We start from the raw sequence: 18,022 nt of genomic DNA, 5'->3' as shown, positions 1-18,022 counted from the left end.
CATTTTTCTTCTCTGGAAATGAATCTTTTCTTTTGTTAGACTTTTAAAAAGAATTAATAGACTGTTTTTAGAGCATAAAACTGCTTTATGGTTTACAGAAAAATGAGTAGAAAGTACAGAGTTCCCAAATACTCCCTCTCCCCATCCCCATGGTTTCCCTTATTATTAACAACTTGGATTCATATACATTTGTTACCATTGCTGAGCCAACATGATACATGATTGTTAATTAAAATCTGTAAATAGTTTAGGCTTCATTCTTTGTGTTGTGTATTCTGTGGGTTTGACAAATGTATGAAGACATATATCCACCATTACAGTATTATACAGAATGTTTCAGTGCCCTAAAAATCCCCTGTGCTCCACCTATCCATCCCAACCTCCATCCTCTGTCAACCACTGATGATTTTACTATCTGTATAGTTTTTCACCTTTTCCAGAATGCCATGTAGGAGTTATACAGTATATAGCCTTTTCAGATTGGGTTTTTTTCCCTTAGGACTATGAATATAAGGATTCCTCCATGTCTTTTTTTTTTCTTTCTCTCTGTCTTTTATGCTTGATAGCTCATTTCTTGTTTTTTGTTTTTTGTTTTTTGTTTTTTTTTTTGAGACAAGGTCTTGCTCTGCCACCCAGGCTGGAGTGCAGTAGTGCAATCATAGCTCACTGCAGCCTCTACCTCCCGAGCTCAAGCAAACCTCCCGAATAGCTGGGACTATAGGCATGCGCCACCATACCTGACAAATTTTTTAATTTTTTTTTTTTTTTTTTTTTTTAGACGGAGTCTCACTCTGTCACCCAGGCTGGGGTGCAGTGGCGCGATCTCAGCTTGCTGCAAGCTCCACCTCCCGGGTTCACGCCATTCTCCTGCCTCAACCTCATGAGTAGCTGGGACTACAGGCGCCCGCCACCACGCCCAGCTAATTTTTTGTATTTTTTGTATTTTTTTTTTTTTTTTTTTTTTGAGACGGAGTCTTGCTCTGTTGCCCAGGCTGGAGTGCAGTGGTGCACTCTCGGCTCACTGCAAGCTCCGCCTCCTGGTTCAAGCCATTCTCCTGCCTCAGCCTCCTGAGTAGCTGGGACTACAGGCGCCCGCCACCACGCCCGGCTAATTTTTTGTATTTTTAGTAGAGACGGGGTTTCACCGTGTTAGCCAGGATGGTCTCGATCTCCTGACCTCGTGATCCACCCGCCTCGGCCTCCCAAAGTGCTGGGATTATAGGCGTGAGCCACCGCGCCCGGCCAATTTTTTTTTTTTTTTTTTTTAGCTAAATAATTCCAAACTTTATTTAAAGCTCTCCAGACATAAGCAGGAATTTTTTTTTTTTTTATGAAGTATTTATTGATGATTCTTGGGTGTTTCTCGGAGAGGGGGATATGGCAGGGTCATAGGATAATAGTGGAGAGAAGGTCAGGAGATAAACACATGAACAAAGGTCTCTGATTTTCCTAGGCAGAGGACCCTGCGGCCTTCTGCAGTGTTTGTGCCCCTGGGTACTTGAGATTAGGGAGTGGTGATGACTCTTAAAGAGCATGCTGCCTTCAAGCATCTGTTTAACAAAGCACATCTTGCACCACCCTTAATCCATTTAACACTGAGTTGACACAGCACATGTTTCAGAGAGCATGGGGCTGGGGGAAAGGCCATAGATCAACAGCATCCCAAGGCAGAAGAATTTCTCTTAGTCAGAACAAAATGGGGTCCCCTATGCCCACCTCTTTCTACACAGACACAGCAACAATCTGATCTCTCCTTTCTTTCCCCACACCTCCCCCCCTTCTTTTCAACAAAACCGCCATCGTCCTCATGGCCCGCTCCCGATGGTCGCTGTCTCTTCGGAGCTGTTGAGTACACCTCCCAGACAGGGCGCCCGGCCAATTTTTTGTATTTTTAGTAGAGATGGGGTTTCACCGTGTTAGCCAGGATGATCTTGATCTCCTGACCTTGTGATCCGCCCGCCTCGGCCTCCCAAAGTGCTGGGATTACAGGAGTGAACCACCGCGCCTGGCCAAATTTTTAAGTTTTTTCTAGAGATGGGGTCTTGCTGTGTTGCCTGGGCTGGTCTTGTATTTCTGGCCTCAAGTGATCCTCCCGCTTCAGCCTTCCTAAGTGCTGGGATTGCAGGCGTGAGCCACCACACTCAGCCTAACACAATTTTATGGTGGGTCTCCATATTCCTTAAAATTTGAAATGTATCAGCTGGGCATGGTGGCACACTCCTTTCACACATGTACTCCCTTCACTTTGGGAGGCTGAGGCGGGCAGATCACTTGAGGTCAGGAGTTCGAGACTAGCCTGGCCAACATAGTGAAACCTCGTCTTTACTAAAAATACCAAATTTAGCTGGGCATGATGGCGCACACCTGTAATCCCAGCTACTCGGGAGGCTGAGGCAGGAGAATTGCTTGAACTCAGGAGGCAGAGGTTGCAGTGAGTCAAGATCATGCCATTGCACTCCAGCTTGGGTGACTGAGCAAGACCCTGTCTCAAAAAAAAAAAAAAAAGTACTATTTTCCCTACATCCTTGCCTACTCCTGCTGTTATTGAAATTCATTCCCTACCTCCCAATCTTATGGGTAAAACTTTCTCTTATTTTTTTCTTCAGCAAATTAGACTTAACTCTGTGGCAAAGTCAGTACTCATTAAATATATTTCATTGAAGGAACATAGTCCACTTGATAGATTTGAGGCCTGAATACTAGAAAGGCTTCTTTTTTGGTTTTTATTTTAATTTTTAAAAGATTTTAAGGTTTTGGTGACTAAACTCATTAATTATCCATAGATAAAAATATTAATGTCATCTCATCTAAATATGTATAGTCTTGAATCTTCACTAAGGACTACATAGTGTGATTATATTACTTGTATATGAGAGATGACTATAGGGATGTAAGTTTGTATTCTTTTTTTTTTTTTTTTTGAGACAAAGTCTCTCTCTGTCACCTAGGCTGGAGTGCAGTGGCGCCATCTCGGCTCACTGCAAGCTCCGCCTCCTGGGTTCATGCCATTCTCCTCTCTCAGCCTCCCGAGTAGCTAGGACTGCAGGAGCCCGCCACCACGCCTGGCTAATTTTTTGTATTTTTTAGTAGAGATGGGGTTTCACCATGTTAGCCAGGATGGTCTTGATCTCCTGACTTTGTGATCCACCCGCCTTAGCCTCCCAAAGTGCTGGGATAACTTTGTATTCTTGACCATCCTAGCCATTTATAGTTAAAATTAGATCCATAATGTTTTTATTTGTGAAAAAAATTTTTAAATTAAAAAAAAAGTTTTTTTTAATCAGGGTCTCACTCAGTTGCCCAGACTGGAGTGCAGTGGCACGACCGTGGCTCACACTGTAGCCTCAACTTCCCAGGCTCAAATGATAACCCTACCTCAACCTCCTGAGTAGCTGGGATTACAGGTGCATGGCAACATGCCTGGCTAATTTTTATATTTCTTCTAGAGACAGGGTCTCACTAAGTTGTCAGAGCTGGTCTCGAATTCCTGGGCTCAAGTGATTCACCCACCTTGGCCTCCCAAAGTACTGAGATTACAGGTGTGAGCCACTGCACTGTGCCCATGATGTTTTTATTATTTTGTTTTATTATTATTATTTTGTGTTATTACTTTTTTCTGAGACAGGGTCTCACTGTTTTGCCCAGGCTGGAGTGCAGTGGCATGATCTCAGGTCACTGCAACCTCTGCCTCCCAGGTTCAAGCGATTCTCGTGCCTCAGCCTCCCGAGTACCTGGGGCTACAGGTGTGCATCGCCACTGCCTGGCTAATTTTTTTAGTTTTAGTAGAGTTGGGGTTTATCCATGTTGCCCAGGCTGGTCTCGAACTCCTGGCCTCAAGTGATCCACCTGCCTCGGCCTCCCAGAGTGCTGGAATTACAGGTGTAAGCCACCACGCCCGGCCTCCATGATGTTTTATATAGCAAATTAAGATTTATTTTCCAAAACATCTCATGCCAGTTGGTGCATTTTTTATATTTGTTATTGAAGGAATATAATAACTGTCACATAATTTGTTTTTTTCATAGATTATCTTGACAATGGTAATAATAAAATGGCAATTCAGCAAGCAGATAAACTGTTGAAGAAACATAAGGATCTTCATTGTGCTAAGGTAACTTCATTTGCCCTTCAGTTACTTACCTGTGGTGGGTTATATTTGTAATTCCTTACCTTAAAGAGAAAGGAGGGCCGGGCATGGTGGCTTCAAGCCTGTAATCCCAGTACTTTGGGAGGCCGAGGCGGACGGATCACGAGGTCAGGAGTTCGAGACCAGCCTGACCAACATGGTGAAACCCCGTCTCTACTAAAAATACAAAAATTAGCCTGGTGTGGTGGCGTGCGCCTGTAATCCCAGCTACTCAGTAGGCTGAGGCAGCAGAATCACTTGAACCCAGGAGGTAGAGGTTGCAGTGAGCGGAGATCGCGCCATTGCACTCTAGCCCAGGTGACAGAGTGAGACTCCATCTCAAAAAAAAAAAAAAAAGAGAGAAAGGATGTTAAATCTCTTTAGTGACTATTAGTGTCTTTTGTTTTTGAGATGGAGTTTTCACTCTTGTTGCCCAGGCTGGAGTGCAGTGGCTTGATCTCAGTTACCGCAACCTCTGCCTCCCAGATTCAAGCGATTCTCCTGCTTTAGCCTCCCGCGTAGTTGGGATTACAGGCGTGCGCCACCACGCCCAGCTAATTTTGTATATTTTTTAGTAGAGATGGGGTGTCCCCATGTTGGTCAGGCTGGTCTCAAACTCCCGACCTCAGGTGATCCTCCTGCCTCAGCCTCCCAGAGTGCTGGGGTTACAGGCATGAGCCACTGCGCCCAACTGACTATTTGTGTTTTTTCTCAGTACTTTATAGGTCAGTTATTTCCATAGTCACTTACATGCCACAAGTGGTATTTCTTTTTTCTTTCTTTTTTTTTTTTTTTGAGACGGAGTCTTGCTCTGTCGCCCAGGCTGGAGTGCAGTGGCACAATATCGGCTCACTGCAACCTCTGCTTCCCGAGTTCAAGCGATTCTCCTGCCTCAGCCTCCTGAGTAGCTGGGACTACTGGCGTGTCCTACCATGCCTGGCTGATTTTTTTGTATTTTTAGTAGAGACGGGGTTTCACTATGTTAGCCAGGATGGTCTCAATCTCCTGACCTCCTGATCCGCCTGCCTCGGCCTCCCAAATTGCTGGGATTATAGGCGTGAGCCACTGTGCCTGGCTGTGATATTTCAGTAAAAGCTAGCTGTTTATTTCTTTGCATATTACTTACCTAATTTATTTTATTTTCACAGAATCCTTTTAAGCAATATTGTGCACTTTTTTTTTTTTTGAGACAAAGTCTCTATCACCCAGGCTGGAGTGCAATAGCACAACCATGACTTACTACAGCCTTGGCCTTCTGGGCTCAAATGATCCTCTCATCTCAGCCTCCTGCATAGCTGGGACTACAGGGTGTACCATCATGCCTGGCTTTTTTTTTTTTGGAGATAGGGTCTCTCTCACCCTGTTGCCTAGGCTGGACTGCAGTGGCATGATCACAGCTCACTGCAGCTTTGACCTCCTGGGCTTAAGTGATCCTCCTACATCAGCCTCTCGAGTAGCTGGGACCACAGATGTGCACTACCACACCTGGCTAATATTTAAACTTTTTGTAAAAATGGGATCTCACCACGTTGCCTATCTCGGCTAGTCTTGAACTTGTGGGCTCAAGCAGTCCTCCCGCCTCAGCCTTCCAAATTGCTGGGGTTACATTTGTGAACCATTGCACCTGGCCTATTTTTTTCCTTCAAATTTTTTCTAGAGATGAGGTCTCACTGTGTTGCCTAGGCCGGTCTCAAAGTTTTGGGCTCAAGTGATCCTCCTGCCTTAGTCTCCCAAAGTGTTATAGGCATGAGTGCACAGTCCTGTTGTTCACTTTTTTTTTTCGAGACAGGATCTCCTTCTGTCACCCACGCTGGAGTGCCGTGACGTGATCAACCTCCCAGGCTCAAGCAGTCCTCCCATCTCAACCTGTCAAGTAGCTGGGTGCACACCACCATACCCAGCTAATTTTTTATTATTTTTTGTAGAGATGGAGTCTCACCACGTTGCCCAGGCTGGTCTTGAACTCCTGGGCTCAAGTGATGTGCCCGTCTCGGCCTCCCAAAGTGCTGGGATTACAGATGTGAGCCACTGCACCCAGCCTGAAACTAGTATATGAGCAACCTAGGCATACCTTAATACTTGTTCTTTCAGATCGGCTTTCTTTGGTTCATATTTCCTTTTCTGTCCTTTTAAAAACTGATTTTTCTTTTGTTACTATCAGGTTTTAAAGGCAATTGGTTTACAGAGAACTGGAAAGCAAGAGGAAGCCTTTACTCTTGCACAGGAGGTGGCAGCCCTTGAACCCACAGATGACAACTCACTGCAGGCACTGACTATCCTTTACCGGGAGATGCACCGACGTATGTTTCTTTCTTCTCATTGTTTTTAAACTTGAGCTGAAAATTTTGGATATTTCTGACTGTCTGTTTGCCCTTGTCTGATTTATCACTCATGATTTGAATGGATGACAGTAGGTAGAATAACGCATTAGCCAGGGTTTGCGAGAACTGTAGATAGAAAGGGTAGTTTACATGCATTAGGATCCTTGAATTGGAATGAGGATTAAAGTGACTTCATTTGTGATATTTTGATTTGCTGAATGGAGGCTTCACCCTTATTTTCACTTATTAATATGGAAAATTTCAAGCAGACAAATATATAATAGAATAATAAACCCCATTGTTCTCATCCACCTTCAGCAATTAACACATGGCCCATTTTATTTTGTTTATACCCTTTCCCCTGGCAGATTACTTCAGAGCATATCCTAAGTAGTCCATCGTTTCTTCTGAAATAAAAGTTTTTATTGTTAATTTCTTAAATATTTTATTGTGAAATCATACATATTTTTCATAGTACATATTATACAGTAATCTTTTTTATGTAATATATAAGTAAATTTGATGTGTAATAATGAAAACTCATGAACCTACCACCTAATTTAAGAAATGGAGCGTTGCCAGGCATAGTGGCTAAAACCTGTAATCCCAGAACTTTGGATGGCCGAGGCTGGCAGATCATTTGAGGTCAGGAGTTAGAGACCAGCCCGGCCAACATAGGGAAACCTTGTCTCTACTAAAAATACAAAAATTAACTGGGTGTGGTGGTGTGCGCCTGTAATCCCAGCTACTTGGGAAGCTGAGGCAGGAGAATCGAAACTTCCACCTCCTGAGTTCATGCATCCTCTCCTGTCTCGGCTTCCCAGGTAGCTGGGGTTACAGGCATGCACCACCATCCCCAACTAATTTTTGTATTTTTAGTAGAGACGGGTTTCACCATGTTGGCCGGGCTGGTCTCAAACTCCTTACCTCAAGTGATCCACTTGCCTTGGCCTCCCAAAGAGCTGGGATTACAGCCGTGAGCCAAGTGCGCCTGGCCTCCTCAATCAATCTTAATTCTCCTTTTACCTACCAAGAGTTACTCGCTATCCTGAATATTTTTTATTCTCTTGCTTCTCTTTAAATGTTTATTACATTTATTACTCTTAGTAATAAATTAGTAGTTTTGCTTAATTTTAAACTTTTGTTAGTGTATCTGTACTATATATATTCTATGACTTGCATTTTTCATCTAATAGCCAAGTGGCTATAGTTAATCCATTTTCACTACCACAAAATATTTCCCTGGGTAACTACATTGCAATATCTAGGAGTGGAATTTTCAAGTCATGGGGTAAGTGTATGTTTAGCTTAAAGCAAGATAATGTCAACTTCTTTCATAAATAGAATAGCAGTTTTTGAGTTCTGATTGCTTACATGCTTGTCAGCACTTGGTATTCTTTCTCTCTTCATTCATTCAAATAGCTCAGATTGTTAACATTTGGTATTTGTAACCTTAATCATTTTTGCCAATTTCTTTTGAGACAGGATTTTGCTGTATTGTCCAGGCTGGTTTTGAACTCCTAGGCTCAAGCAATCCGCCTCCCTCAGCCTCCCAAAGTGCTGGGATTATAGGCACGAGGCACTGTGCTCAGCTTCAATTTTGTTTTTAATTTTTACAAAAGATAAAACCTAAGAGTTGAGGTATTATATCTGAGTATTTACAGATTATGTTGATTTAGGGATATGGATTCTTCTCCAGTGTTTTAAAAAAAATCAGTTACTCCACAAATATTGGTGGCATGTTTCTCTATGACTGGTATTCTATCAGTCAAAGATAAAAAATGCACTTTTAGCCGGGCGCGGTGGCTCACGCCTGTAATCCCAGCACTTCGGGAGGCCGAGGTGGGCGGATCACCTGAGGTCGGGAGTTCGAGACTAGCCTGACCAACATGGAGAAACCCCATCTCTACTAAAAATGCAAAATTAGCCGGGTGTGGTGATGCATGCCTGTAATCCCAGTTACTTGAGAGGCTGAGGCAGGAGAATCACTCGAACCTAAGAGGCAGAGGTTGCAGTGAGCCGAGATCGCACCATTGCACTCCAGCCTGGGTAACAAGAGCAAAACTCTGTCTCAAAAAAAAAAAAGCACTTTCTGCTGTCATATCACTCATTGTCTATAAGGGGAAATAGATCACTAGACAGTATACTACATTATGTGTTAATAAATGCTACAGTACAGCCTGGGCAACATGGCAAAACACTGTCTCTATAAAAAATAAGCCAGTTGTGGTGATATGTGCCTGCAGAACAGCTACTTGGGAGGCCGAGGTCGGAGAATTACCTGAGCTTGAAAGGTCGAGGCTGCAGTGAGCCGTGATTGTGCCATTGCACTCCAGCCTGGGCGACAGAGTGAGAACCTATCTCCAAAAAAAAAAAAAAAAAACTACAATGTACTTACTTATGTAAGATTCCAAGATGGCAGAGGGAGGCAGTGGTCAAATTGCAGTGGAGAAGCAGAGATGATGTTCAGAGAAAGTCTTACAGTTCAGCTTACATTTGAATTGGGTCTTGGCTGATGTTCACTAAGATAAAAGAGAGGAAAGGAGAATTCAGGCAGAGGGAAGAGTGTAGAGGCATAGAGGTATGTATGATACATCCCAGAGAATCTGGTGGAACTACAAATAGTTTGTGGCTACATGATAAAGTGCTGAGGGAAAGAGGAGACAGAGGCCAGATCCTATAAGGTCTTATATGTTGTAAATGCTGTGAGAAGGCTTGACCTATTCCATGCTTCATTTAAACACCACCTAACCAAGAGGTGAATGATGAGTGGATGAGGCAAAGCAGATACTTCTTCTATAATGATAGGAGACATCTATTTCTGCCAAATAGGAAGAACATTAAATGCCATTAGAATGTTCTTGAAGTATAACTTAAATCTTATTTCTCTTTATCTTAGCGGAGTTAGTTACAAAACTTTATGAGGCAGCTGTGAAGAAAGTTCCCAATAGTGAGGAGTATCACTCTCACCTCTTCATGGCCTATGCCAGAGTGGGTGAATACAAGAAAATGCAACAGGTAATTTGATCCCCAAACCTACTGGGCTATGGGATTTACTATTAGAAGTAAAAGTCTCTTTCTTGTGATTTAACTGCACTGGGTATGTGTGTGTAGAATTGAATTTATGGATTTTTCTGTGTGGAGGTCAGTCAGTTGTTTTCCTTATGTGTTTAAAGTTGAACTATTATTCAAGATCTTTAAATGTTTTATTTGGGAATAAGTTGATTGTTCTTTTGTGGCCTGATGTTATGTTTTGTTTGGTTTTGGTAATTCAGCTTCAGATTGTCCTACTGCATCAGATTGCTGTTAAATTTTCAGAAAATGGGCAGATATACCAGAGCAAAAAATGAACAACTATGGAAAGAGTAACTTTAAAGTTTACGTCTAATTTGTAAATTTAAACTGTTGATAGCCTGCTAAGATTTTTAAATCCACCAGGGGGAAAATCCTTGTTGCCTGGGATGTTTCTTTTTAAATTTATTTTTTGTTTTTTGTTTTTGGTTTGAGGCAGCTTATTTGGCAGCTACCATATTGTAGATATTCTTTACATACATCTGAAGGAGCCTCATTTGAACACATTTGAATTAGGTTGCGGGTAAAGCTAACATCTCAGAGAAATGTAATCAGCATTATTAATTCCATAAATGGCTCTGATGTTAAGCTAGTTTTTTTTTTTTTTTTTTTTTTTTTGGGAGATGGAGTTTTGCTGTTGTTGCCCAGGCTGGAAAGCAATGGTGCGATCTTGGCTCACCGCAACCTCTGCCTCCTGGGTTCAAGCTATTCTCCTGCCTCAGCCTCCTGAGTAGCTGGGATTACATGCATGCGCCACCACTCCTGGCTAATTTTGTATTTTTAATAGAGACGGGGTTTCTCCATGTTGGTCAGGCTGGTCTCAAACTCCCGACCTCAGGTGATCTGCCCGCCTTGGCCTCTCAAAGTGGTGGGATTACAGGCATGAGCCACCACACCCAGCCCAAGCTAGTACTTTTTTAGAAATGCTTTCTTTGTGGGTATAATATCTTCTGAAGGCAAAATTTTTTGGATTTTTATCTTATTCTTTACATTAAATATCAAGTTATAACAATAGATAATTTGGGCAGGGTGGCAGATACTATATTAATATAAACTCTTTCTTAAAATCAGTCTCTATATTTTAAGTTTATGCAAGTTTTAACATAGGAGAAGTTTTTTTCTTTTTCTTTTTTTTTTTTTTTGTGATGGAGTCTTGCTCTGTCCCCCAGGCTGGAGTGCAGTGACATGATCTTGGCTCACTGCAACCTGGCTTCCCAGGTTCAAGTGATTCTCCTGCCTCAGCCTGAGTAGCTGGGATTACAGGTACACACCACCACACCTGGCTAATTTTTGTGTTTTTAGTAGAGGCGAGGTTTCACCATGTTGGCCAGGCTGGTCTCGAATTCCTCACCTCAAGTGATCCACCCACCTTGGGCTCCCAAAATGCTGGGATTACAGATGTGAGCCAGTGCGCCCAGGTGGAGAAATTTTTTGAGGGGTCCCGATGGAATTATTTAATAACATTTTATTAATTTATTTACTGAAAGGTATTTAGACATTATAATTTTTAAAAATGTAAAATGGTTATGGGTGTGTGTGTGTGTGTGTGTGTGTGTGTATATATATATATATATATATATTTTTTTTTTTGAGACAGTCTCGCTCTGTCACCCAGGGTGGAATCCAGTGGTACGATCTCGTCTCACTGCAACCTCCACCTCCCGGGTTCGAGCAATTCTTCTGCCTCAGCCTCTCGAGTACTGGGACTACAGGCGCACGTCACCACACCCGGCTAATTTTTGTATTTTTAGTAGAGACGGGTTTCACCATGTTGGCCAGGCTGGTCTCGAACTCCTGACCTCATGATCTGCTCGCCTCAGCCTCCCAAAGTGCTGGGATTACAGGTGTGAGCCACTGTGCCCAGCCATAAAATGGGTATATTTTTTAAAATTGGCAATGCTAACATATATACATATAAATCCTTAATATCATTTTTATTTGTAAGATTATGTTTTAAGCAAAGTATATTAAATATTAATTCATAAGGATAGAGTAAAAGAAGTTATAGTTCATCCCTATGGTACATAAAATACATTCCCACATCTCTCCAAATAATACTGGGTGTCTTTATATGGTTGACATAGAAAGATGTTCCTAGTATATGTTAATTGAGACAAGCAGGTTGTAAAATGACCTTCTCTTCCCATTCTTCTCATGTTGTCCTCAAAAAAGATATACTTCTTTTCTTTCTTTTTTCTTTTTCTTTTTTTGAGATAGACAGACTCTCTCTGTCACCCAGGCTGGAGTGCTGTGGCGTGATCTCAGCTTACTGCAAACTCTGCCTCCCAGATTCAAGAGATTCTCCTGCCTCTGCCTCCCGAGTAGCTGGGATTACAGGTGCCTGCCACCACACTTGGCTAATTTTTTTTTTTTTTTTTTTGTGATGGAGTCTTGCTCTGTCACCCAGGCTGGAGTGCAGTGGCGTGATCTCGGCTCACGGCAACCTCCGCCTCCCGGGTTCAAGCGATTCTCCTGCCTCAGCCTCCTGAGTAGCTGGGATTACGGGTGCACACTACCATGCCTAGCTAATTTTTATACTTTCAGTAGAGATGGGATTTCACCATGTTGGTCAGGCTGGTCTCAAACTCCTCACTTTGTGACCCATCTGCCTCGGCCTTCCAAAGTGCTGGGATTACAGGCGTGAGCCACTGCATCCAGCTAATTTTTGTATTTTTAATAGAAATGAGGTTTCACCATGCTGGCCGGGCTGGTCTCGAACTCCTGACCTCAAGTGATCTACCCGCCTCAGCCTTCCAAAGTATTGGGATTACAGGCGTTGAGCCACTGCACCTGCCTAATTTTTATTTATTTATTTATTTATTTATTTATTTATTTGAGACAGAGTCTCGCTCTGTCTCCAGGCTGGAGTGCAGTGGTGCGATCTTGGCTCACTGCAACCTCTGCCTCCCAGGTTCAAGAGGAGATCCTCCTGTCTCAGCCTCCCGAGTAGCTGGGACTACAGGCACGCGCCACTACGCCCAGCTAATTTTTTGTATTTATAATAGAAATGGGGTTTCACCATGCTGGCCAGGCTGGTCTTGATCTCTTGACCTCATGATCCGCCCACCGCGGCCTCCCAAAGTGCTGGGATTACAGGCGTGAGCCACTGCGCCCCGCCCGCGCCTGGCTAATTTTTATACTGTCATTGTTGCTGCTTAAGGAAGTTACAATTTCTTAGCTTAAGTATGTTTATTTTGAGTGTGGAATGTCAGTCTGAGGTAATAGGTATTTCACAAATTTAATGTCATGTTTCATATGGATGAAGGTTTTTGTTTGATTTGTTCATTGTTGATTTTCCATTGCCTAGAATAGCATCTGCACAATAATTTGTTAAGCAAATAAATAATTTGTATAAACTCGTGGAGGTAGGAGGGAGGGAAACTTAAGAGCTTCTGCTGCCCCAAATAACATCTCTGGCTGGTGATTTTGAAACTACCATAAATGAAGAGTAGCTAGTTATTCATATGGTGATAAGGCTTTTCTTTTCCTGTAAATGACATTCTCTCTCATTCTGAGTCACCAGCTTAGATCCATGTTTTTAAACTTGTCTGTCATCAAAAATTTTGTTTCAGCAGATTATCAGAGCCTGCAAGATCATAGGGTATGGACATGAAATTTTTGCCTTGCATTTTATATTAATTCATATTCTAATGTTATATATTTTTATCTCTGTATGTCATTATAAAAATGTTTTCCCATATTCTCAAGTAAAATGGATTTCCTAACTTTTATTTATTTTTGAGCATTTATTGATTTTTTGTAGAGTTGGGATTTCGCTATGTTTCCCAGGCTGGTCTTGAATTGCTGGGCTCAAGCAGTCCTCCTGCCTTGGCTTCCCAAAGTGCAGGGATTACAGGCATGAGCCACCGTACCCAGCCAGTTTTCTAACTCAAAGAAAAAATTATTATTTTTTCTTTTGACTGTAAAGGCTTCCCAGGGATCAATGGAATTTCCTAACATTTTTCAGTTTATACCTGTGGAGTATATGTACCCCATGTTAGAAGCAGGTGCCTGAAGCCATCTTAGACTCTCCTATCCTGTATGTCCTTGTCGTCTCTAGATCATGTTTATTCTGCCGCTGCTGTATCTTTTTTTTTTTCTTTGAGATGGGGTTTCATTCTTGTCGCCCAGGCTGGAGTGCAGTTCAGCACCAGCTGAATTGCAGTGGTGCAATTCCGGCCCACTGCAACCTCCACCTCCTGGCTTCAAGCGATTCTTCTGCCTCAGCTCCCTGAGCAGCTGAGATTACAGGCACCCACCACCACGCCCAGTTAATTTTCATATTTTTAGTAGAGACGGGGTTTCACCATCACTTTTATCTTTTACCTTAACTTTATTGGCCAAGTTGGTCTCGAACTCCTGACCTCAGGTGATTTTCCTGCCTCAGCCTCTCAAAGTTGTTGGGATTACAGGCGTGAGCCATGGTGCCCAGCCTCTGCTGTATCTTTCCAGGTTTCTTTTCTATTTGATCTACCCCATCCTGGTTTCGTGCCTCGTCACCTCACCTTTTCTTTCTTCCTATTTTGTCTCTTCACAGTACTGCTAAGATACTATTCCTAGAAGAGTATAGATTTATAAATATCACTTCTCTATTCTGTATAGGCTCCTTTTTTAATACCTTACAACAAAAGTACCTTGGTTTTTTTTGTACCAAGGTACAAAAGGTTGAAAAGGTACAAAAGGTTGAAAAGTACCTTTCAATGCTTTTCCTACTACTCTTAATTGTTTTAGCCAGACATCCTACTTGTTTTTATCAGCATACATCCCTTGACTTTCTTGAATGTTTTTTGTTCAGACTCATTTTTCTCGTACTTTGAGTTGATTCATTTACCCATTCACCTCAAATATTTGTAGTTTTATATGTATCGTTACCACACCCTGCACCCCTGCCCCCCATCGTCGTGTTCTGTTTGACCTTCAAAGTCATCTGAAAGATGGTTACTTTGGAGGGGCTTTAATGATAATGTTCTCCTCTCTACTTTCCCTTAAAGAAAGAAGAGGTAAGAAAATGAACAACTTTGCCTTCCTTGGAAACACCCTAGCATGGTGTTTTATATAGGACATTTGTTTTTATATTTAGTTTTATTATTTTGATTTTGAGACAGATTTGATTTTGATTTGTTGCCCAGGCTGGAGTGCAGTAGTGTGATCATAGCTCACTGTAGCCTTGACCTCCCTGGGCTCAGGTGATCTTCCCACCTCAGCCTCTTGCCAGTAGCTGGGACCACAGGTGCTTGCCACCACCCTGGTTAACATACATATATGTGTGTGTGTGTAAGGTTTTACAGTGTTGCCCAGGCTGGTCTCAATCTCCTTGGGCTCAAATGATCCTCCTGTCTCAACCTCCCAAAATGTTGGGATTACAGTCATGAGTTGTCATGGCTGGCCTAGGACATTTATTTTTTATTTTTATTTATTTATTTTTTGGAGACAAAGTCTTACTCTGTTGCCCAGGCTAGAGTGCAGTGGCACAATCTCTGCTCACTGCAACCTCTGCCTCCCAGGTTCAAGCGATTCTCCTGTCTTAGCCTCCCAAGTAGCTTGGATTACAGGTCTCTGCTGCCACGCCCAGCTAATTTTTGTATTTTTAGTAGAGATGGGGTTTATCCATGTTGGCTCGGCTAGTCTCGAACTCCTGACCTCAGATATCTGCCAGCCTCGGCCTCCGAAAGTGATGGGATTACAGGCATGAGCCACTGCGCCTGGCCCAGGACATTTATTTTTATTGCTAAATACATTTCAGTCATTTATGTATTTGTTTTCTCCCCCGCTTTTAAATGCCTTTGGGACAGGGACTCGATCTTTGAATCTTTGTCAGGAATAGGTAGTTTCTTCTACTTCATAGGACCTCCATTAATTTTTGAATTAGATTGGCAGTAGGCAAAAGATTAAAAAACATATGAAAATTACCTGATGGAGTTTTTAGCGTCAATTACTAGTTGGCTAATTATGGATAGAGTCTCAATTATGCTTGAATAGGTCTATTCTTTTTTAAAAGCATGTTCTTGCTTTTAAGTATTTGCATATTATATATTTCATAATGAAAGATTTCAGTTCTAATTATTGGAATCTTGAAGGAACCATATTATTTTCTTAAGCTAAGAAGAATTTTTGAATTATGGCATGGTAATCTTTTCTGATATTGAAGTTTAAGTGTATTCTCTGGGCATGTTTATTTGTTTTTGCTAATAACTGGTTAGTATGGTATCGTCAGTAAAGTTTATTGATGTACACTTACAAGCCAAATTTTGTGTTTGCTTTGTAGTCTCCTAGAACTATATTGGATTGCAGCGTATTCTGGAAATATTGGACTTTAATTTTAGTAAATTCTGGTTCAAAAAGTGAAGTATCACTCCTAACTTGAAAATTCACCTTTGTGATTACTGCTGTTGCTAAAGCCATCAAGTCACTAGGAATTTACACTAACTGGGATATGTAAATATATTGCTGTTCTCCCAAGAAACTTTTTGTCATGTATCTAGATCATTAATCCCCTTCTGTATGGTGTTTTCTAAATAAAATATTTATGGTTCTCTTTTAGGCTGGCATGGCTCTATATAAGATTGTCCCCAAAAATCCCTACTACTTTTGGTCTGTGATGAGCTTAATTATGCAAGTGAGTATGGCATTCAGAATGGGATTGAGGTTTGGTTTTATTTTTTATATAGTTATTGTCCTCATTGTGTCTTCTGAACTTTTTTTTGTTTGTTTGAGACAGAGTCACGCTGTCACCCAGGCAGGAGTGCAGTGGTGCAATCATAGCTCACTGCTGCCTTGACCTCCTAGGCTCAAGCAATCCCTCTACCTCAACCTCCCAAGTAGCTGGGACTACAGGTGCATACCACCTTGCCTGGCTAATTAAAAAAAATTTTTTTTTTGGTCAGGTGCAGTGGCTCACGCCTGTAATCCCAGCACTTTGGGAGGCCGAGGTGGGTGGATCACGAGGTCAGGAAATCGAGACCATCCTGACCAACATGGTGAAACCCCATCTCTACTAAAAATACAAAAATTAGCTGGGCATGGTGGCATGTGCCTGTAATCCCAGCTACTCTGGAGGCTGAGGCAGGAGAGTCACTTGAACACGGGAGGCGGGGGTTTCAGTGAGCCGAGATCATGCCACTGCACTCTAGCCTGGCAATAGAGCGAGACTCTGTCTCAAAAAAAAAAAATATTGTAGAGACAGGGTCTCACTGTTTTGACCAGGCTGGTCTTGAACTCCTGGCCTCAAGTAATCCTCCTGCCTCAGCCTCCCAAAGTGCTGGGATTACAGGCATGAGCCTCTGCATCTGACTGTGAACATTTTGTGTAATGTGTTGCAGCATGTCAAACTTTGTGTTGTCAGTTGACTTAAGTTAGGGGTTTTGAGGTTTTTTTTGTTTGTTTTTTTTTTTGGGGACGGAGTCTCGCTCTCACCCAGGCTGGAGTGCAGTGACGCCATCTCAGCTCACTGCAAGCCCCGCCTCCCAGGTTTACGCCATTCTCCTGCCTCAGCCTCCCGAGTAGCTGGGACTACAGGCATCTGCTACCATGCCCGGCTAATTTTTTTGTATTGTTAGTAGAGACGGGGTTTCACCATGTTAGCCAGGATGGTCTTGATCTGACCTCGTGATCTGCCCGCCTCGGCCTCCCAATGTGCTGGGATTACAGGCGTGAGCCACCATTCCCGGCCCTTGAGTATTCTTTATGAGTTGGTATATCAGTTTATTTGTGGGTAGCATGGACTGTATTTCCCCTGAATCTCTAATCTATTGCTGGGTTGCTTGATCAAGCATGAGCCTTGAAATGTTTGATATTACAACTTGAGGTTTGCTTTTAAGACAATATTGCTGGTTAGTTAATGGCTCATTGAACTGGGTGGCCTTCTTATCACTTCTCCTTTCTGAGCCTCAGTTTGCTCTTTGGCAGAAAGGAAACACTTCTCTCCCAGGGACCAAAGTGAGATTCTGTATAGGAGAGGATGGGGAGGAAGGATTTAAAAGTAGTGTTTAAGAACAGATGTTATGGGGTCGGACAGGTCTGCCTTCATGCATTAGCTTTACCACATGTCTGGTAAAGCTGTCTGGGGAATCTCTTGACCTTAATTTTTTTTTTTTTCTGTTGTCCAAGCTGGAGTGCAATGGCATGACCTAAGCTTACTGCACCTCCTAGGTTCAAGCGATTCTCATGTCTCAGCCTCCCAAGTAGCTAGGATTACAAGCATGCACCACCACACACACCCAGCTAATTTTTTAAATTATTTTTCAGTAGAGACGGGGGTTTCGCCATGTTGGCCAGGCTGGTCTCAAAACTTCTGGCCTCAAGGGATCCACCTGCTGCAGCCTCCCGGAGTGTTAAGTTTACAGTCATGAGCCACCACGCCTGGCCTAACCTTAGTTTCTTTGTAAAATAAGCGTAATACCTACCTTGAAAGGTTGTTTACAAGGGTTAAGTGAGCTGTGAGCAGAATCTGGTGTTATTAACTTTATTAATTTCATGTGTTAATTTTTGTTACCAATTTAAGGTA

General features: G+C 42.4%; 1 protein-coding gene across 4 annotated transcripts in view; it reads left to right on the top strand.

Moving 5' to 3' along the window:
• NAA25 (N-alpha-acetyltransferase 25, NatB auxiliary subunit) overlaps positions 1-18,022 on the top strand; it is an 83,303-nt gene that overhangs the window by 13,491 nt on the left and 51,790 nt on the right. For 2 of the 4 annotated variants that reach the window (XM_054528281.2, XM_002823769.5), the window contains exons 2-5: positions 4,026-4,111; positions 6,288-6,426; positions 9,347-9,465; positions 16,061-16,135. In XM_054528281.2, the coding sequence (XP_054384256.1) occupies positions 4,026-4,111; positions 6,288-6,426; positions 9,347-9,465; positions 16,061-16,135 (419 nt within the window). Of the gene's footprint in view, positions 1-4,025; positions 4,112-6,287; positions 6,427-9,346; positions 9,466-16,060; positions 16,136-18,022 lie in introns of those variants that run through there. The other 2 variants (XM_054528280.2, XM_054528282.2) reach the window with 2 other exon arrangements.

Source organism: Pongo abelii, chromosome 10, assembly GCF_028885655.2.
Source record: "Pongo abelii isolate AG06213 chromosome 10, NHGRI_mPonAbe1-v2.0_pri, whole genome shotgun sequence".
NCBI lineage: Eukaryota > Metazoa > Chordata > Mammalia > Primates > Hominidae > Pongo > Pongo abelii.
Note: the sequence above shows the minus strand (reverse complement) of the source record. Positions and strands in the feature narration are given on the sequence as shown.